We start from the raw sequence: 21,979 nt of genomic DNA on the forward strand, positions 1-21,979 counted from the left end.
AACGACAACAACAAGAGTTTTCAGAGTTGGAAAGGACCTCCCCTCTAGGTTCATCCAGTCCAACCCCCGGAAATGCAGAACTCGCAGTGGAAAGCATTCCTGATGCTACTCTGGTGTTCACACCACTCATTTAAAGCACACAAGGCTTTCCATAAGGAATCGTGGGAAGCGTCGTTTGTTAAAGGCGCTGGAGCTCTGTGAGGGTGCAAACTACAGTTCCCATGATTCATGGGGTGGGAGCTGTGACTGTTAAAAGTGTATAAATGATGCTTTGCGTTGTATGGTGCGGGTGTGAAAACAATGCACCATTTTATTTTTATTCTAGCACTGTAACTGTTTCAAATGAGAAGCTAGGGTGACGTACTTCATTCCTGCATTGCAGGGGGTTGGACTAGATGACCCCTGGGTCCATTCCATCGCTACAGTTTTATGATTCTGTCTCCCAACCCTTCTCCCTTTTCGACTTTCTAACAATCCCCTGAGGTAGGACAGGCCAGATGAGAGAGAGAGAGAGAGAGAGAGAGAGAGAGAGAGAGAGAGAGCAGTTGCTTGGAGGGAAACCCACCTGAGTGGCAATTTGAACCCGGGTCTTTCCTCACCCCCCCCCCTCCAGCAGGACAACACTGAATTCTTTTGCCTGTATCAGTCGTGCAAATGAGAGTGCATTTACATAACTCCTGCCATTGCATTATTTTTTTATTCTGGTTTTGCCAGCTGTATGGGAGATGGAATCTCCACCCCACACACGCGCGCACACACACAACACCAGCCACCAGGAAGCTTCTTCAGCCACCCATCAGGCCTCTGCTGTTTCATCAGATGACGTCCCCACACTCTTTAGTCCTGAGGGTCTGAAAGCAAAGGAGGGCTTCCTGAGGGCCACATGCTGGTGGTAGGCGAAGACAGAGGGAAAAGCGTGTGGAGCAACAGATTTCAATTTTACCTTCAAAGGTTCCTTGTTGTTGTTACCTCCCAAGTGTGCAGTCTAGGGTTTATTTTGGACTCACAGCTGTCCATGGAGGTCACTTCTGTGTCCAGGGCAGCTGTCTAACAGCTCCATCTGGTACGCAGGCTGAGACCCTACCTGCCTGTCTCGCCAGAGTGGTGCATGCTCTGGTTATCTCCCGCTTGGACTACTGCAATGCACTCTACATGGGGCTACCTGTGACCCGGGAGCTACAACTAATCCAGAATGTGGCAGCTAGACTGCTGGCTAGAAGTGGCCGCCGGGACCACATAACACCGGTCCTGAGAGACCTACACTGGCTCCCAGTACGTTTCCGAGCACAATTCAAAGTGTTGGTGCTGACCTTTAAAGCCCTAAACCAGGCATAAGCAAACTCCGGCCCTCCAGATGTTTGGGAGTACAATTCCCATCATCCCTGACCACTGGTCCTGTTAGCTAGGGATGATGGGAATTGTAGTCCCAAACATCTGGAGGGCCAGAGTGTGCCTGCCCTAAACAGCCTCTGCCCAGTATACCTGAAGGAGCGTCTCCACCCCCATCATTCAAGGGACACAGAGAGAGGCCTGGGGGCCACATTCCAGCCTACTCTGAGTAGGACTACAGTGGTACCTCGGGTTACATACACTTCAGGTTACAGACTCCGCTAACCCAGAAACATTACCTCGGGTTAAGAACTTTGCTTCAGGATGAGAACAGAAATCGTGCTCTGGCGGCGCGGCAGCAGCAGGAGGCCCCATTAGCTAAAGTGGTGCTTCAGGTTAAGAACAGTAATTAAGTACTTAACCCGAGGTACCACTGTATATAACACTAGAGCAGACTCGCTTGGAAAGTGCTCCTTCATAGGCAGAGCTTGGTGGCCGTGTGTCAGGGGTTCCTTAGCTGTGATTCCTGCAGCGCAGAGGGTTGGACTAGATGGGGCTGGGAGTCCCTTCCAACCTCAAACATGGTGAGGGATTTCAGAGTGCTGCACCCCCAGTACTGTATTCTCTGCTCCTGCAGGGACTTGGGGCAGACACGGTTCTGATTCTGGGGGTGCTGTTTGTATTGGAAGGGCCCAGCGGACGTGTTTCGTTGAAATGAATGGCAAGCTCATCCCGAACTGGTGGAAAAGGTGCCAGGTTGCGTTCTGCGGCCTCTAGTGGTCGCCTCTTGGAACTTCATCCCAATCTTGGGCGTTGGGAGAACCCCAAACTCCTTGCTGTTGATGGGGGGGTCCTTTGGGCTGGGGGTGCAGTTGTCAAGTACTGGCATTTATACCCATTTCCTTGCTTTTACATTCAAAGGTATTGAGGCAGACTGTAGTCTCTGTGCAAATGTATTAACACTTTTAATACATTGATCAGTTTTTATATTAATTTAAACTTGGGCTGTGACTGTGCTTTGTTATCTAAGACAGCAGGTACCTTTCAGGAGGGAGCCACAACCTGCATGTAGCAACCTTGTGTTTTCTCTCTCCTCTCCACCTCCCCCCGGCCCCCCAAAAAAGTGCATACCACATCTGATGTTCTTCATCACCCCTAATCATTTTTACATGATTTTGTAAGGTGTGCTTATTTTAAATTGGGTTTATTTGCTGCTTTGTCGTTTGCTGTATCATAGAATTGCAGAGTTGGAAGGGACCACGAGGGTCATCTAGTCCAACCCCCCTGCAAATGCAGGAATCTTTTGCCCAATGTGGGGTTTGAACCCGCAACCCTGAGATTAAGAGTCTCATACTGTAGCAACTGAGCTATCCAAGGGCTGGGCTCCTTTGGGTGGAAGGAGGAGATAAATTGAATAATTAATTAGTCACTGTGTTGTTGGCATTTGAGAGACAATGGAAAAGTGACATTATTAACTATTAATAATTCATAGATTATTATTGCCAATAATAGTAATAACAACAACCATGGGTTGTATCCAACTACTCAGCACAGACCTGTCGAAATGAATGAATCTAAATTAGCCACATCTATTCAAGACAGCTCAGAAGGCAGCGCTATGAGACTCTTAATCTCAGGGCTTGGGGTTTGAGCCCCATGTCGGGGCGAAAGATTCCTGCATAGCAGGGAGTTGGACTAGACCTTCGTGGTCCTTCCAAACTCTACAATTCTATAATTATACAGTGGTACCTCGGGTTAAGTACTTAATTCGTTCCTGAGGTCCGTTCTTAACCTGAAACTGTTCTTAACCTGAAGCACCACTTTAGCTAATGGGGCCTCCTGCTGCTGCTGCTGCGCCGCCGGAGCACGATTTCTGTTCTCATCCTGAAGCAAAGTTCTTAACCTGAAGCACTATTTCTGGGTTAGTGGAGTCTGTAACCTGAAGCGTATGTAACCTGAAGCATATGTAACCCGAGGTACCACTGTAATATTGGCTGCGTTTTACTGATTTGGAGTATTTTGGATATCCCATTTTGGATTCCTATTATTTTAATAATAATATTTCCACCTGTGTGCAAGTTCTGAAAATGACACACGTGCGTGAATGCTCCTTCCACAAACTGGAGAGTTGCGGTTTGTTTGTTTGTTTGTTTGTTTGTTTGCTTGGGACCAATCCTGACTCTTCCCCCCCCCCTTCTCCTTCCCAGCTTGCGCCGCGAAGGCTACACGGTCCAGGTGAACGTCAACGACTACCTGGACATCTACTGCCCGCACTACAACGCCTCTGTGCCCGAGGGGCGCATGGAGCAGTACATCCTCTACATGGTGAACCACGAGGGCTACCGGACGTGCAACATCAGCCAGGGCTTCAAGCGCTGGGAGTGCAACCGGCCCCACGCCCCCCACAGCCCCATCAAGTTCTCGGAGAAGTTCCAGCGCTACAGCGCCTTCTCGCTGGGCTACGAGTTCCACGCCGGACACGAGTATTACTACATCTGTGAGTCTTTGAGATGCAACCGTCCTTAAATGCAAGGGGTGGGGTGCAGGGATGGGGTTGAGTTCCATCCCTGACACCATCCATTGAGGGAGAAAAGGGTCTCTGTTAGCAAGTGATCGGAAGGACCTGTTTCTGAGGCTTGAAGGATTTGGGAGAGCTCCCAGCTAGTCAGAGCCGAAGTAGTCTTCTTGCACTGGGGCCTGGCTGAGGTTTTGGATTGCAAGTCCCATCAGCGCCAGCTGAGGTCCAAAACATCAGCCTGGGGCCCAAGGTTCAGGAAGACTAGACAGGGATGAGATTGATGGTGCAGCGGGCGTATTCAGTAGAGGGAAACATCTTGTGAACTCGGGGAAGTCTTTGGCAAAGGGCACATAAACTCAATGGTAAAGGATTTGGGTTCAATTCATCTTCTGAGCTAGATGCACCAGTGGTCGACTCAGGATAAGGCAGCTTCCTGTGTCCCTGTTTAAGTGAACCTTTTATCCAGAACAATGAGGACTAGAATCTTACTTTGGTAGCAGAGCACCTGCTTTGCATGCAGAAGGTCCTGGGTCCAATCTCCCGCTCCTGATTTGAGTAGACAGTAGAGCCGACTGATTTGTGTTTATATGTCACCATTCCTCTGAGAAGCTTGAGGATGCACACAGTTTTCCAACCCTGCTTTTCCCCCATCCTCACGACAACCCAGCAAGGAGTGTTAGGGTTGAGACTGAGAGAGAGTGGCTGGTCACCCAGTGAGCTCAGTGGCTGAGTGGAGGGTCTCCCCAGTCCTAATCCAACAATCTTAAATGCTTTGGCCGCATCTGTACCTTAAAATTAAAGCACTCCTAAGGACTCTTAGCACCTTGAATAAGGTTTGGTTCCCAGGAATCCTTGAAGAAAGCCATGACTATCTAAAGTGGCATCATAGTGCTATAAATGTCTGGGGCAGATGAGGCCTCTATCTCCCATTAAGGCTGCTGAAAGGTCAAGATAGTTAAAGACAGCTGATTCTGCTCCACCTGACCAATTTTTGAAAGGAAATTCTTCCTTTCAGATGCGTGCGCACACATTTCCTCTGCCCTCCACACCGCTTACTCCTCGTGTCAGCTGGCAGGGCTAAGTGGTCGCATGTATTTCTAGGGTCCACCAGGGGGCAGCCCTGGCTAAACTTTGGGGCAACTTTGCTCAGGCCCAATCTACACCTTGAGAAGAATCACATGATACGGGACAGGGTGACTCCAGCGTGAATGGGTGGAGGGAAGGATCTGTTAGCTGCCTAATGGGAGCTGGAGCCCAAGAACATTGTTGAGCTACAGCTCCCATCGTCCCTGACCACTGGCCACATTGGCTGGGGCTGATGGGCATTGGAGACCAGCCGCATCTGGAGGGCCAAAGGTTCTCCATCCCTGTTTAACACCTCTCTTAAGTTCATTAAATATGTGATCCCTGATTGGTTGGGATGTGTGTCTGGTACAGAGATGGGAATGCTGTGGCCCTCCAGGTCCAGTCTTGGACTATAACTCCCATTATCCCTGATTGGTTGGGCTGGCTGCTGGGAAGCCAACAGTACCGGTTAGAGTGCTGGACTAGGACCTGGGAGATCAGGGTTCAAATCCCCACTCAGCTATGAAGCCCACTGGGTGACTTGGGGCCAGTCACTCCCTCTCTCTCTTGGGCTAACCTACGTCAGAGAGTTGAAATGGAAATGGGGATAAAATGGAAAAGGGCAAGAAGCATTAGAATTGTAGAGGTGGGAGGGACCACAAGGATCCAACCGTCTGCAATGTAGGAATCGTTTGCCCACCGTGGGGCTCGATCCTGCAACCCTGAAATTGAGTCTCGTGCTCTACCAGCAGAGCTATCCCAGTTTATGTGTGTACATAAGAGAAAAAGTGGAATGCAAATGGAATAATGAAATGGGTTGTTTCCCCCTCTCATTTTCTCATCTTCTACAACACACTGGCTTTTGTAGCTGTAGACAGCGGGCCAATTAGAAGACCCAGGTTTGCCAGTGGACTCTTTCCCTTCTCCTCCCACCCCCCCCTCAAAAAATCCCCCTGCCTATCCAGCCAGCAAATGTTGCCGAGCACGTCTATAATGAGTACAACCAGATCCGAGCGCGAGATTAAACCTTTTACTAGAGATTACGCTCCTCGCCTTCTTTAAAGGGAAGGAGAGACGGAGGACCGTGTTGATCAATTTGCTAATGCTTCCTCCTTGCGTTGAAAGGCGGGGGGGTCCCTTGCCAAGGGGCCGGATCCCGAAGGCGGCCAAGGAGCTGGGGCGGGGAGCCTTGAGGAACGGGCAAAGGTGGGGGTTGGTTAGTTCAGGCCGTGATCCTTCCGGGGTGCAAACAGATACGGATCAAGTAAACAAGGCTGGCTGCCCTGATTCTCATCTGCAGAATGTCAGCAGGTGGAAGGTGCGTTTCTGGGACCAGCGCCAGAAATCCGGGCTGTTGGGCAACAGCCAAGGCCCCCCCCCCAAAGGGGTGGGGGCAGCATGGAGCTGCTGGCTGACACAGAGGCAAAACATTGCTCAATCTAAGTCCAGTTGTTGTCTTGCAGTGCCTCTCCAGCCCTACTGGGGATTCCACCTTCTGGATGCAAAGCAAGTGCTCTGTCGCTGAGCTGTGCCCTTCCCCTCGAAATAAAAGCAAGAAGCTAGTCCTCAAGATTCTGGACGAAGGGCTGGTTTAAATAGGAAGCTGCCCTATAAACCAAGCAGTCGGACTGTTGGCCCGTCCAGCTCGGTATTGTCTGCCCTGGACAGGGAGATTTCTGCCTGCAGGGTCGGTCTCTTGCTGCTGAAACATAGGGCCCCCAGGTGCAATCATTGGCATTTGCATCTCAGAGAATCTCAGGTGCTGGGGAGGAACTTAGCATATGGCTCAGGTAGACTGCCTTCACCCAAGGAGGTTCCTTTTGACTTATCTAATAGAACTCCCGCCCTATGAATTTGTTGGGTGTGTAGGTGCCTATTCTGCAAATATACCTCTTCCTTTCTTTCTTAAGAAAGCAGGTAGAAAAAATGCCCCCCCCCCAACTGGCTGGCCACCGGGGGAATAGGATGCTGGACTGGCTGGGCCACTGGGCCTGATCCAGCAGGGCTCTTCTGATGTCACAGCAGTTCAGAGCAGAACCTCCATGTCCTATGGCAGTCTACCACTGAACAGTAAATTGCAGGCTTTCCATTGGGACATCCAGCTGGCCAATGGGGGAACAGGATCCTGGACTGGATGGGCCTTTGGCCTGATCCAGCGGCCTCTTCTGACGTTGCTTTCTGTTCCTTTCCAGCGACTCCAACGCACAACCACCGCCGGGCCTGCCTCCGAATGAAGGTCTTTGTCTGCTGCGCCTCCCGTGAGTGCCCGGCTCCTTTTCTCTTTTGAACCCCCACCTGGCGCCCCCACCTCCCTGGGGCACCCCCGTCACCCCCCGTGTGCGCGAGACACATCCCTTGTCCCAAGCGCTCTGAGCACGTTCATCCCATGCAAACACACAACTGCGTTGCATCCAGCCAAGTTCGACTCAGTGTAGACCTGTTAGGAGACATGGCCACGCTCATTCAAGTTAATGGGTCTACTCTGAGAGGTGGATACAAGCCCCTCATTTTTCTTCTTCTGTGCTGCTCTAGATAGCTGTGCCTGACCAAAGGGAGCAAGGATTATCTGGTGTGCAAAAGCCTGCAGAGGTCCTAAGCAGCCGACTTTTTCTCACTCTGTTTGTTTTTCCATGCTTTGGGCAATTGCACCACAGAACCTGGTGCTAAGCAAAGCATGCTGAGAATCTTCATTATCATTGCACTGTTTTTATTTTCCAAAGCGAATTGTAAACCCTCATGGACAGGGTGCTGTGTAGATACTTCTTAGAAAGTTTACCTCCTGCTTTTCCCCCCCTTCAAAAGCAAGCCGCTAGTCCTCATGGTTGCGCTCTCTCCTGCTAACGCGCCCCCGTGTGGTGAAATGGAGGTGCAACAGAAGGAAAGGTCGCCGGCATGCCCAGATGAAAAGGGGATTTCGTAATGTTTACGTTTCTCTCATTCGGCGCACAGGGCGCGTTCCGAGACAGCAGACAAACCCCGGCGGCAGTTGTTTCTCCTTACTTCCCAGTGACAAACAGCCCCTCCTCGCCTGTGAGAGTGACCTCTGGCTGTTTAAATAAGTGCATAAATCCGCTGAATATTTCATAACATTTATCGTCGCCATTAATTTATTAATCGTGTTCTACACAGCCTATGCCATTTACCCAATACTTCCATGCAATGATACGGTTGCTGTATTACGTATTTACACACTGGCTTATCTATCAAAATACCCAAAGCGTTTCCGACACAGAGCAGCATGAATAATTTCGGGGGGGGGGGGGGGAGAGGCGCAGTGAGCACCAGAGGGCACTCAGCACCAGCCATGCCTCTGTGTCTCCATCCCATAATCTGGGGCCTTCCAGCTATTTTTGGAGTGCAACTCCCATCAGCCCCAGTCAGCGCAGAGATCCCTGAGCTAGATGGACCAAGAATCAGAATAAGACAGTGCCTTACATTCCTACAGCAGCTGTTTGGTCAAAACCATGAGGACTAGAACAATACTATTATATTTAAGAGAAGGTCAGCAGTAGAGCACCTGCTTTGCATGCAGAAGATCTTAGGCTCAGTCCTCAGCATCTCCAAGAAGGGCTGGGAATGTCCCGTCTGAAATGCTGCAGAGCTGCTGCCAGCCAGTGTAGACAGTATTGAGCCAGGTGGACCAATTGGTCTGACTCTCAATAGGGCCGCTGCCTATGTTCTGATGGCGTTGATTTGAAAAGGACACTAAGGTTTAACAGCCCGCTAATGATAATCCACACTAAGTCTTCGCAAAAAGAAAGGCAGTGACAGATTTGTGCTCTGCGTGCACCCCATAATACTCCACTCCCTACAAGGTGTTCATCATTTCTGACACACCCACAGGCCTCCTGGCGCATGCTCCATTTTCTCCCAAAAAAAACCTATGTTGTGTGTCACGTGACCCAGTGGCCTCAATTGACATCTCACCACCCCCAACCACATACAAGGGGCACCCGGCTTGTTTGGGAGTTCCGGGGTGCCAGGGTTGTGGGGCAGCAAGCTTCATTGGGGTGGGGTGGGTGAAAACCACAACATAGGGGCGGTGGGGTTTGGGGCCTGGTTGCCGTCCTCTCTCCCCCCTGGGCATAACCCTCTTCCCCCCACCCTCTCCTGCCCACAGCGTCGCATTCTGGGGAGAAAGCGGTTCCAACCCTCCCGCAGTTCACTATAGGGCCCGAGGTGAAGATCGAGGACTTGGGTGAGTGATGCCCACAGTGCTCTCTCTCTGCTGGGGTGGGGGGCGGCAGGGGGCGCTTGTTTTTCTCCCGGAGACTCAGCAAAACACCAGCCCCTCCCTGTTGGCAGTGCCCCCCTCCACTTGCTGGAAAGAGGGCAAGAACTTCTCCAGAATTCTGTCTGTCCTGGACTGGGTAATAAAGCCCTCTAGCTGTGGCGTAGCTGCCGTCTCCTTTCCCGATACACCCAGAACCCTTTGGTGCCCGCCATCTTGAAGGTGCTTTGAGCAGGAGACACTTGCTGCAGGAAGAGGGTCCCTGACCCTTGAGCTGTGGCGTAGCTGCCATCTTCTTCCCCGATACACCCAGAATCCTTTGCTGCCTGCCATCTTGAAGGCGCTTTGAGGAGGAGACACTTGCTGCAGAAAGAGGGTCCCTGACCCTTGAGCTGTGGGGTGGCAGCCGTCTTCCTCCCTGATACCTAAAATCCTTTGCTGCCCGCCATCTTGAAGGCGCTTTGAGCAGGAGGCACTTGCCAGGGGAGGGGAGAGGGTGCCCAACTCCTTGCTAGAGTCCAATCTTCCCCTTTTCTCTCTCTTTCTTTCTCTCTCTCTTTCTCCCCCCTTGCAGATAATTTTAACCCCGAGATGCCTAAGCTGGAGAAAAGCATCAGCGGGACGAGTCCGAAGCGGGAACACTTACCCTTGGCGGTGGCTGCTGCCCTCTTCCTCATGACCCTGCTGGCCTCCTAGCCGCCCGCGAGTCGCCGCAGGAGAGGGGCCCCGACTCAAGCTCACCGACCCAGCCTGTGCCAGCGGCCCTCCCCGGTTTGTTTCTGAGGACAAGAAAAAGAGAGAAAACACCAGACCTTTTTTTAATCTATATATCAAAAGAAATACAATTCCAAAGGGAGGCAGCTTGAGGTGATGCAGAGGAGGAAAGGCCCCAAGATGGAGGACGACTGACCTTCCTGGCTGTGCTGCTCCTTCTTCCTGCTGCTCCTCCTCCCCACCAGCTGGGGGGGGGGGTTCCTCCGCTTCTGATTTTTCTCTCCCCCCCCCCCCCGTCTGCCGCTCGCTGGGGCTGCTCATATGTGTGTGAGGGGAATGGCGGGTATTTCAGAGCAGGCCCTCCCTCTCCTGCGGACTTTCGGAGGGGCGGCCGGGGTTTTGTTTTGGTGTCCCGGAGAAGAAAAAAACCAGAATATGGCATTTCCCTCCTCCTGCCGGGCTCCCAGTCTCTTTTGAGGACCGCAGCAATAGGCAACCTGCCCGCCTTTTCCAATGCCCCCACTGCAAAAAAAAGAAAAAAAGGCATCTGGAGAGACAGAACCACCTTCAGGAACTTTTAAAAAATGGCTCAGGTCAGGACACGGGGAGTGTTTTGCACAGCCTGAGAAAACTTTTGCAAAGGAGAGTTGTGCGCCCTGCGTAGGGGGTGCGGGCACCGTGCCCCAGGAATGCCCACCCCAGAGATAGGTGGCGGCGGCAGCAAAATACACTGTCTTCCTGGTGACTCTCAAGCTGGAGGGTGCGTGTAGGGTGGGGGTGTGTGATCTCCTAGCCCTCAACCCGAGGGGGGGGGTTACCTGTACATATCTCTTTATGTGTCCTGTACAGAGAGAGAGGCTCTATTATCCGTGTCTATAGATTATATAAAAAAAAAACTGATCATGTAGTGGGGTGGGCACGGGGCGGGCACCGGCCCGCCTGTCTAAGCCAGAGTCTTTTGGGGTTTTGTTTTTTAGGTTTTTTTGGGTGGGGTGGGGGCGCGATTCTTCCCTTTGTCTTCTGTGAAGACCGAACCTATGCAAAATGCACGGACACTTTTTTTTCGTTCCCGGGGGCAAAAAAACAACCAACCAACCAACTACACGGACAAAAAAACAAGCAAAGGAACTTTGGGGGTGGCGAGGTGGGGGTAGGGTTCTCCTTTTTTTTTTTTTTTTTTGGTGCCCCCTTCCTCCCCCACCCCATGAGAGCTTTGGCTGGTGATTTTCATATACTTGCTCTTAGTCTATTAAAAAAAATGAAATAAAAGGTGGAGAAAAAAAAACACATATAAAGATAGTTGTCTTTTCCCTGCGCCGTCACCTTGCGGTGGTTTCGCAAAGGCTGTTACTCCTGCTCCTACTCAGAGGAGGCCCATTGAACAGAAAAGCCCAGCGGGATCAGGCACAGTGGCCCCTCTAGATCCAGCATCTTGTTCTCCCAACCAGATGATTGTGGGGAACCTGCAAGCAGAATTCACACACAAGAGCGCTCTCCCCTCCTGTGGCTTCCAGCAACAAGTATTCAGAACCATCACTGCCTCTGACAAAGGCGGCAGAACATAACTCTGTCCTCCATCAATTTGTCTGATCCTGTAAGAACAGCCTGGCTAGTCTAAAATCCTGTTTTCACAGTGGCCAGCCAGGTGCCTCCAGAAAACCTGAAAACAGGACCTGAGCTCTCTTCTCTTTTGATTGTCAGCAAGCGAGAGAGATGATCGGTAGCAGAGGTTGTTGTTATTTAGTCGTTTAGTCATGTCTGACGCTTTGTGACCCCCTGGACCAGAGCACGCCAGGCACTCCTGTCTTCCACTGCCTCCCGCAGTTTGGTCAAACTCATGCTGGTAGCTTCGAGAACACTGTCCCACCATCTCGTCTTCTGTCGTCCCCTTCTCCTTGTGCCCTCCATCTTTCCCAACATCAGGGTCTTTTCCAGGGAGTCTTCTCTTCTCATGAGGTGGCCAAAGTATTGGAGCCTCAGCTTCAGGATCTGTCCTTCCAGTGAGCACTCAGGGCTGATTTCCTTCAGAATGGAGAGGTTTGATCTTCTTGCAGTCCATGGGACTCTCCAGAGTCTCCTCCAGCACCATAATTCAACAGCATCCATTCTTCTGCGATCAGTCTTCTTTATGGTCCAGCTCTCACTTCCATACATCACTAGTAGCAGAAGCATAGCTATTTTAGCTAGTAGCCATTGATCCACTGCAGTTTCTTGAAATGGCCAACGAGAAAGCCCACTGGCTTCCATTGGGCAAGTCCTGAGCGCCCCAGGAACTCGCCCCACCTTTGATTCTCGGCAGCTGGTATTCGGAGGTGTGCAACGCCTCTGAGAGCGGGGAGCCTAGCCACCGTGTCTAGTAGACATCATTAGCCTTTGCCACCTAATTTGTATAATCCTCTTAAAGCCATCCAAGTTTGGGAGGCAGGGCCGGGAGGGGCCGGGAGAGAAGTCAGAAAGCCTTCTTTGTAATGATGCCGTACCCTTCTGACCCCAAGAAATTATGCCCCCCAAATCAGGCTGAAATGTTTTTTTGCTTGGAATAATTCCATATGCTTCGATTTCATGCAGCCTGCAGAGGAGGGGGACAGAGATCGGAGAAGCTCTGCCCACTTTCCCAGTTTTCCGTGGACCCTGCGTCATTTTCACCCTACAGGAGGCGCAGAAGAGAAAAGGGCCCCCCCTTCCTTGCTCTAAGCCTCCTGCGCCAGCTGCAGAGGACCCCCAGCGCTCTGTCCTTTCAACAGCTCACTGCTGCTCCCACGAGGGGACTGAGTTCTTTCCTTCTGGGGCTCAGCCAGAGGTCAGGGTGCTCCTCCGAGGCTTAGACACAAAGGGCAGAGTGACACCTCATCCGCCCGCCTCCCCTTGAGTGAGTCACAGTCTGGAAGGATTCTGGCTGCCCAGACAGCCGGGGAGAACCTAGAAAGTCCTCAGGTGCCCATCTTGAATCACCTAATTGCACCATCATCGCTCAGACTGTAGGGGGTGAAGTCGCTCCCCCACACAAACAATGGCAACTGTTACCATCTGCAGGCCTACGCTAATCACCCCTAAACGCAGTCTCTGATCTTTACACACACACACACACACACACACACACAGGCATTCTGTTTGACTCCAATGTTCCGAAGCAGTTTCTAGATTGTAAGTTCCTTGTGGCAGAGACCTGTCCTCATTTGCAAATACAGTGGTACCTCGGGTTAAGAACTTAATTCGTTCTGGAGGTCCATTCTTAACCTGAAACTGTTCTTAACCTGAGGCACCACATTAGCTAATGGGGCCTCCCGCTGCCACCGCACCACCGCCACACGATTTCTGTTCTCATCCTGAAGCAAAGTTCTTAACCCGAGGTACTATTTCTGGGTTAGCGGAGTCTGTAACCAGAAGCGTCTAACCCAAGGTACCAATGCATAATAAAGAACCTTAGAAGTGGAGCTGTAACAAAATGTTGCAGTGTTCAGGATTCCAGACACTTTGTTATGTTCCCCCTCTCCAACCATTATCCACATGCACCCATTTTTTTCCCTGAACACTCTTATTCCTCATAGAAAATGTGGGGTGTATTCCCAATCCCACACACTTTTTGTCCCATCCCCCCCCCACATAAAGACTTCCTATTTCTGCCACCTTTGGGGTCCCTTGCAAGCAGGGATGTTGGAAAACTCCATCAGAAACAGGAATTGAAGTTGCTGTGACCCTCACATTTGTCCGAGGTCAGGAGCACAAACTGCCTAAGCCAGTATTCACTACCATTGCTGCTGCTGCTTCTTTACAACACAAACCGTACGTAAATAATCGTGTTACTGCCTGCATTACTTTTGATGTTTCCCTTCCAGGCACCAAAGTCAATTTATTAACTCACTACAAAATTAACTGCATCAGCTTTGGCCCCAACAGGCAGCTAGACGGACAGCGTAGGGTTTGGCCAAGGTAGAAGAGAAGCAGTACTGGCTGTGATGGAAATGTCTGGCACCTTAAATCCCTACCTCTGTGTGTGGAGTAAGGGACGTGGGTGGCGCTGTGGGTTAAACCACAGAGCCTAGGACTTGCCGATCAGAAGGTCGGTGGTTCGAATCCCCGTGATGGGGTGAGCTCCCGTTGCTCAGTCCCTGCTCCTGCCAACCTAGCAGTTCGAAAGCACGTCAAAGTGCAAGTAGATAAATAGGTACCGCTCCGGCGGGAAGGCAAACGGTGTTTCCGTGCGCTGCTCTGGTTCACCAGAAGCGGCTTAGTCATGCTGGCCACATGACCCAGAAGTTGTACGCCGGCTCCCTCGGCCAATAAAGCGAGATGAGCGCCGCAACCCTAGAGTCGGCCACGACTGGACCTAATAGTCAGAGGTCCCTTTACCTTTACCTGTGTGTGGGGTGCTGGTTTGACTGCACACACAACAACATGTACGAACATCAGAGCCTGCTGGATCAGGCCAAGAGCCCATTTGGTCAAGCATCCTGTTCTCACAGTGGCCACCCAGATACCTATGGGAAACCCGCAAGCAGAACATGGGCACAAAAGCCCTTTCTCCTCCTGCAACTGGCATTCAGAAGCATTGCTGAGGATTAGACAAATTCATGGAGGAGAGGCTGCCAGCTGCAATGGCTAAGTTATCCCTTCACTGCTGAAGGCAGGATGCCTCTTGAGGGCCAGTTTCTGGTTCGAGTCCTGCTTGTTTGCCCTGCTGACCACTGTGACTGCAGGATGCTACACGAAATGCTTTATCCCACCTTGAGGTCGCAGGAGCACCGAGGTTCAAAGCCAGGACTTTCCCGCACATGCACTTAAGCTGCAAAGCTGCGCCATTGTGTTCTCTTTCTGCCTCGCCAGGTGACACTGTTGGGTTTATGCACAGGGCGCTGCCAAGTCGGAGCCTGCCCTGGGAGGGAGAAGCTGGCAAACTGGCTGGACGGGTCTTGTCAGCAGAGGTGGGGGGTGAGGAGGCTGCTTTCTTCCCACAGACCTGGTGGCAGGGGATAGGGGCCAGGGGGAAGGAAAGCCTCTTGCAGAGAGGAAAGGGACCGCCCCAATCTTCTCCTGGCTCCCCCAGAATCCCCCACCCGGAAAGGGGGGGGAAATCCCTAGCCTTGGCATGGGGCAAAGTCTGTGCCCACCAACTTGGCTGCGTCTGAGTCTGTGGGTGCGGCTGCTTTCAGTCGCATGCAGGAGTGGATGTGAGAGGCCTCAAAGGACTGCTTTTAACGCTCTAGGGTTCTTTCATTTGCAAAGGGGAGAACATTAAGGTGTAAGGTGATGCAGACAGAGTCTCTGCCCCAGAGAGTCTCCATCCTGGGCAAAAAAATGGTCATCGGGGAAAGGGATCAGAAAGTGAATCGGTTTGGCCCCTGCATTTAAGGGAAGGTGGAAGCTGTGATTCCTGCACAGCATGGGGTTGGACTAGATGACCTTTGGGGTCTCTTCCACATCTACAATTACCTAATTCTATGAAAGGCAACGCTACCAAATCCAGACCTCCCAAAACAATATGCAAAGCGGAATTCAGGCATCCATCGGGATTCACACTTCTCCAGCTTTTGTGACACAGGTTTCCAACCAACATTTCCCACCCCCACACAAAAAAAATGCATCGTATTAGGGGAAATTGTACATAAAAGGAATCTATTTGTGAAAATAATACATCAGGACTGAATTATATTACGGAAGACCGCTTGCAAAAAAAATGGGTGCCCAATTCAAAATCGCATCTACACATAGAAATAATAGAATCCTAGATTTGTCAAGTTGGAAGGGACCATGAGGGTAATTAATCCAACTCTGCAATGCAAGAATCTTTCACCCAATGTGGGACTCAAACCTGTGACCACATACGTGCTTATCAGGAGGAATTCACATTAAAACGCTGACGAGTTTTCATAAGGGTTTTTTTCTTAACCCACTAATTTCTGCAGAAATACACAGAACTAACTTTAAAATGGGAAAATCTGAGAAGCTGAGAAAATCTGAAATGGACAGGTCCTTCCACCTTCAGCCAGGAACAGGCAATGGATTGTGGAGAGATTCGGGGAGAGTCATTAAGGTGAGCCCAGGCTGGTTTGTTCAGTGGGACTCAGGAGCCCCCTTCAGTCTCTAGGGAAATGGGAGGCTGTGTTCTCCCCAAGAGAAGGGAGAGACCCTCTGCACATGCTCAGCGGTGCTCTTGCCCATGTTCCCAGCCTGAGAGCTACTCGAACCCAATCGCAAAGCGCCCTGGCTTCATGCCAGTGCTCTTGTTGGGCTGCTGTGCCCTTTGCCCAGCCACCTGCCCGCGTGACAACCCCTGTGCCCGCCAACTCACCCGGGCACTGCCCTCACTCCCTATGAGCTATAAAGTAAGTTGATCACGAGATCCTTGCCTTTGCGACTACAAGCTCAACGCAAACATGCTCCTTACTACTCCTTGGCTATTTGTGTACTTGCTCTGGGCAGGTGCACGTACGCAGAAATCTCACTCCTCCCCTGGTGACCGTGTTGACAATGCTACGATAGAGTAAAGTCTCGCCTCACCCTTGCTCTGCCTCCAAGCTGGCACTGCTCCCTTGTTCTCTAGGGTATGTGTGTGCCGGCCTGCTGCGGTCTTTGCACAGGGATGGAGGAACCTGCCCGGACCTTCAAGCCACTACAACTCCCATCATCCCTGGCCATTGGCCACACTGCCTGAGTGGGGCTGGTGGGAAGTGGGAGCCCAGCAGTATCACGAGAGCCATGTGCTCCTCATCCCTGCTTTACACCTCTGTAGGTGTGTTTAATATGTGATCCCTGATTGGTTGGGACATGGTTGGTCTAGGACAGGAGTGAGACACTTGCAGCCCTCTGACCATTGCTGAGCAACGACTCCCATCATCCCCTGCCGTTGGCTATGCTGGCTGGGACTGATGGGAGGTGGACGTCCAGGAACATCTGGAAGGGCCACCAACTTCCCCATGCCTGCTTTCCATGCATTTAATATGTGATCCCTGATTGGTTAGGACATGGTGGGTGTAGGAGATGGGTGAGGACTCTGTTGCCCTCCAGATGTTGCAGAACTACAACTCCCATCATCCCTGACTACTGGCTATGCTGGCTGGGGTTCCCCTCCCTATTGCCCTTCCTCCACTTCTCCAAATTAGCATTTTGAGAGCTGGGTTTGCTGTGTGATACGCAAAGAAGCCAAGCACAGGTGTTAACAGGAGAGAGAAATTACAGGAGCCCAGATTATTTTCATCAACTGACCCTCCATCGATCCAAACCTCTCCATAAATCATTTTTCTCACTCCAGCAACAAGATCCAATCCTATTACGCCTTTCCCAATACCGGAAGGAGTACTTTAAAAGTGTATGCATTTTAAAGTGCTAAATCTTGCTTGGTTTACAAGCGCCGGGAAACAGGAGAGATCAGACACGGTCAGATCCCAATTCGTCTGCAGAAAGCACCTTCATGGAAGCACTGTGAGCAAAGAGAGGCTGTTCTAGGCCTGGGAGACAAATAATTGGAGACCTGATAGACAGACAGAAAAGACTGCTGCCTTTTATGGGTTTAAAAACAGGGGCTGTGCATCTCTCAGCCTCAGCATTCCTCACGTGTAAAATGGGCACATTACTTGGTGACCACTGAGCAGCTCCAATGGCAACTTTTAGCTATTTGTCATGGATCCCTGGGTCCTACTCAGAAGGTAGCTTTTGATGTGATGTATGTGGGTCACCCCAGCGTGTGGCTCCAGCAGGTCAGTGGCCTTGTTCCTTGAACCACCAATTTTGAAGCTGGTTCTGCCCTTTTTAAAGAGGAATGCCTCTCCCAAGATGGCAGCTGCTGCCACACACCAAAGTCTAATCTAAAATGAAATAATCCCCCCCCCCATTTCTTTTTTTTTAGTCCAGCAAAGGGCAAATGTGGCTGGACCCTGCAACTCCCATCAGCCTCAGCCAGCTTGGCCAATGGTCAGAAATGGCGAGAGTCGGAGAGTCAGTATATTTCATCAGCTAACCAATCGAAACTCAGTTTGGATCTCTTTTATTGGACGCCCTTAAGATGGGGAAAGAGGACTCGATGTCAAACTTTGGTCCTGAGCGCGGAAACCTTGAACCTGGCGCAACAGACAGGCGAGGGGGCATAAAAGCAAGAGGTACTGGGACTGAAGAAAGCCACACTTGCTGCCCATAGACATGGGGGAAATAGTGTTCCCCCCCCGGGCAGAACATCTATGTTTTTATTGGCATGGGAGCACTCTGTGCATGCTCCAGGGCACTATTATTCCCTCACCTGCCCCTGGACAGAGAACACAAGTGAGCCCTGGGTTCAGCAGATCCCTGGTGTAGGGATTCAAAACAGTTCTGCGGGTTGGGGGGAAAGACAGAAGGGGGTTTCCAAGGCTACCCTCCTCTACCGCCCTACTCCCTAGATTATGACCTCCTGGTTAAATCCTTTCTGCCCTGCAAAGGGGGAAGTTATGTCTCTTAATTTCTGGGAACTTAGCTGGAATAAAGTGATCCCCTTCCGCCTTACGTGTTTTCTTCTTCTTACATGCGGGACGTGCGGAAAAAGCCTTGGGAGTGAAAACCCCGGCCATAAACTCTTGTTATCTGTTTGCTTTTATAGAAGGTCACTGTGTGAAGAAAACTCTAGAGAGGTTGCACGAATGCCTTTTGGCAGCTCGAGGGAAGGGGGGGGGAAGGCTGTGGAGTCCAGCGGGGGGGGGGCATTGACATGCCTGGGTTCAGGAAGGTGGCACCTTCAAAACTGGGACTGTCATGCCTAGCGCAGAGGTCAGCAAACTTTTTCAGCAGGGGGCCGGTCCACTGTCCCTCAGACCATGTGGGGGGCCGGATTATATTTTGAAAAATAAAATAAAAAATGAACGAATTCCTATGCCCCGCAAATAACCCAGAGATGCATTTTAAATAGAAGCACACATTCTACTCCTGTAAAAACACACCGATTCCTGGACCATCCACAGGACGGATTTAGCAGGCGGATTGGGTCAGATCCGGGCCCCCAGACCTTAGTTTGCCTACCCATGGCCTACCGGATGGAGCTGGTGTGTTTCTGGACGAGAGAAGGAAGTAAGGGAAAGGAGTGTCACCACGTGCTTGGGATTTGCAAAGTCTGGAAAAGTTTGCGCCTCGGAATAGGGCATGGAAATAGAAAAAGGGATACAGTGGTACCTCGGGTTACAGACACTTCAGGTTACAGACGCTTCAGGTTACAGACACCACTAATCCAGAAATAGTACCTCGGGTTAAGAACTTTGCTTCAGGTGAGAACAGAAACTGCACAGCCGCGGCGCAGCGGCCGCGGGAGGCCCCATTAGCTAAAGTGGTGCTTCAGGTTAAGAACAGTTTCAGGTTAAGAACGGACCTCCACAATGAATTAAGTTCTTAACCCGAGGTACCACTGTACTAGACAAATCCACTGAGGATCAGGCTGCTAATGGCTACTAGCAACAATGGCTATGTCCTCCCTCCACTGTCGTAGAATCATAGAACGGTAGAGTTGGAAGGGACCCCATGTTTCATCTAGTCCAACCCCCTGCAATGCAGGAGTCTCAACTAAGGCATCCGTGACAGGTGACCATCCAACCCCTGCTTAAAAACCTCCAAGAAAGGAGAGTCCGTCACCTCCCAAGGGAGACCGTTCACATTGAACAGCTCTTGCTGTCAGAAAGCTCTTCCCGATATTTAGTCGGAATCTCTTTTCTTGCGACTTGAAGCCACGGGTTCAAGTCCTGCCCTCCGGAGCAGGAGGAAAAAAAGAAGCTTGCTCCATCTTCAATGTTCTTATGTTCATAAGATGTTCCTGCTTGATGTAGCATTGCTGCCTGCAGCTCACAGGAAGCCTTCCCCACGTCCTCCCCCGGCGAAGATGCTGGACTAGATTAATGGCTCGTAGCCACGACGGCTAGTTTTCTAATGCCCCGTTTGGAGGCAGCGATGTGCTTCTGGAAGCCAGTGGCTGGGAACTGCAAGCAGGGGGAGTTTCAGGTCCTGCTTGTGGGCTCCTAATGTGTTGGCCATTGAGGGAACAGATGCTAAGACCAGACAGGCCTCTGGTCTGATCCACCAGAGCTCTTCTCAAGACCGTAGTGGAGGACCCTCCCAGAGCCTACTTTGCCGGGAAGGCCCTCGAACCCAGGACCTGTCCTCTTTCCTCAGTCCTACCACCTGAGATGCAAAGCATGTGCTCTGGCCGCTGCTCCCTGTGGCAGTTCGAAACTTGCAAGGGCAGGAGGAGAGGGAGGTTTGCAAAGGTAGCCTCCTCTCCAGCGTGTCGCCAAGGGGGAATCGGCTTACTGCGGCCTGCTGTCTGGCATGTCAGGATTGCCGCCAGCTCCTGCTCCCTCTCTCTCTCTCTCGCTCGCTGCCTGCTCCGTGTTGGGCATGGAACATTACCCGCAATCAATGCATCATTATGCGATAAACAAGAGGAAAGTTGTTTTGCAGACACGTCAAGGAGTTATCGCTTTCTCTGCCTCTCGCTCTCTCCGGCAGCTGTTTAAACGAGAATGGATCGGCGTTCGGGACCGACAAGCGCCGCCGTGCCGGTAAGGAGAGCTTGACGGACGGCCATGTTTAGGTGCTCTGGGGAATCCGCCGGAGGCTCTTACTTATTGGTCCTATCGACACAGGCAGCGGAACGGAGTGGTACAGTCCGGGATGGATTGTTCGGCTCGGAATAACTTAGAGTGCTCCTCTATGTCCTTAAAACAACAAAGCAAAACAAAGCGAACTCCCAGCAAGCAGAAAGCTAGCACAGCAAACCTTTCTCTGTGAGGGGTTATGTTTCTACTGCCAGGGAGTTGTTCCAGCTTTTGTTGTATGGAGGGAATTACTCAAAAACATTGACTTTCCCCAAGTTGCAACTGAACTATCAGATCAAGTCGACCAAAATGGTGTGCTCAGGATAAAACTTTGCCCTGACTCAACAGAATAAGCAGGAGAGTCCCACAAACGTTAGCACATTCTGAAAGAAGTGAATTATTGCAGAATGGCAGCCTTGTACCTGGAACAGCTTGGGAATTTTAAGGAACAACAACAACAAACCCAGTAAAGTTTTGAAAACAGTAGCTAAAATCAGTGCAGATTTCAGAGGCTCAAGTCAGCCATCTTGATTCAAATAAAAACGTAAACAAAAACCCACTTGTTGCGCAAAATTTGGTTAAAATCAGTGCGGCTTCAAACATTTCTGTCCTCCATCTTGATTCAAAATGGCATCCAGTTGTATCCAGAAATAGATGATCTCAGGAGCCATTGTGCCAATCTTAAAAGGTGTCTGAATGCATCGCTAACAAACACCTTTCCAAAATATGTCATGGGTTGCTAATTAAAAACAGCAGGCCTGAGGAAACTGGTACTCTCCTGAATGGATGTGCAAGTTCATGAATGGTGCTTTGCCAGACAGCCAACAGATTGCCCTCCGGAGGTCAGGGATGATGGAAATTGTAGTTCAGGGACATGAGCTACGTCAATGCTGTGCTGGTGTTGTCAATTAACACACAGCCGCTGTTGTGAAGAGGTGGGGAGCCAGGCAGAAGGACACACATACCACTCTAGGCCAGACTTACCCCAAGTGGGCACTAGAGGGCTCTCTAGGCCAGCAGCGTGGACTGCACAGCACTTTTGCTGAAGCAGCCGCAGTACGGTTCAAACTCAAGTTACGGTGCCCGGTTCAAATTCTGCTTGCTTGCTTGCTTGTCCATAGAGCAATGGCAATAATTAAGAGAACACAAACTGTCCAGTTAAGAAACAGGGCAATTGGAGCCCTCTGATCATGCGGCTCCTATCTCATCGAAACACCTTTGCTTATCCAGATAACAGGCTATTAGGGATGTCACAATCTCGAGGTCCAAGCCCCCTCAGAAGTCGGGCCCGTTATCAGCTCTCCTTTGTCTTCTTGTCAGACTTGAGAAGCCCTGCTTAGCATTTGAGAGAGGGGCGGAGAGTAAGCAAACCTACCCAGTGCCAGATTTACTATAAGCTAAACAAACTATAGCTTAGGGCCCCACTCTCTTGGCCCCCCCAAAAAAAAATGTAAAGGGGAAAATAACTGGATGTACATTCCCAAAATATAAGATAAAAAACATAAAATAAAACCTACATACAGCAACAGTGTTTTGTGTTGTGTAGGCTCCTATGATGTAAGTAATGGGTCTCCAATC

At 50.9% G+C, this 21,979-nt stretch overlaps 1 protein-coding gene and 1 long non-coding RNA gene across 3 annotated transcripts in view; one reads left to right on the plus strand and one right to left on the minus strand.

The window, feature by feature from the left end:
• Positions 1 to 11,159, plus strand: part of LOC310751809 (ephrin-A3-like) — a 60,885-nt gene extending 49,726 nt beyond the window's left edge. The window contains exons 2-5 of one of the 2 annotated variants that reach the window (XM_083591502.1): positions 3,537 to 3,826; positions 7,105 to 7,170; positions 9,033 to 9,110; positions 9,718 to 11,157. In XM_083591502.1, the coding sequence (XP_083447628.1) occupies positions 3,537 to 3,826; positions 7,105 to 7,170; positions 9,033 to 9,110; positions 9,718 to 9,839 (556 nt within the window). In that variant the 3' untranslated portion in view covers positions 9,840 to 11,157. Of the gene's footprint in view, positions 1 to 3,536; positions 3,827 to 7,104; positions 7,171 to 9,032; positions 9,111 to 9,717 lie in introns of both variants that reach the window. The other variant, XM_083591503.1, reaches the window with a different exon arrangement.
• The window catches only part of LOC310751979, a 252,485-nt gene that overhangs the window by 107,491 nt on the left and 123,015 nt on the right, over positions 1 to 21,979 (minus strand). The window lies entirely within an intron of this gene.

The sequence above is a fragment of the Podarcis filfolensis genome (genome assembly GCF_964270895.1).
Source record: "Podarcis filfolensis genome assembly, chromosome: 16".
Lineage (NCBI taxonomy): Eukaryota > Metazoa > Chordata > Lepidosauria > Squamata > Lacertidae > Podarcis > Podarcis filfolensis.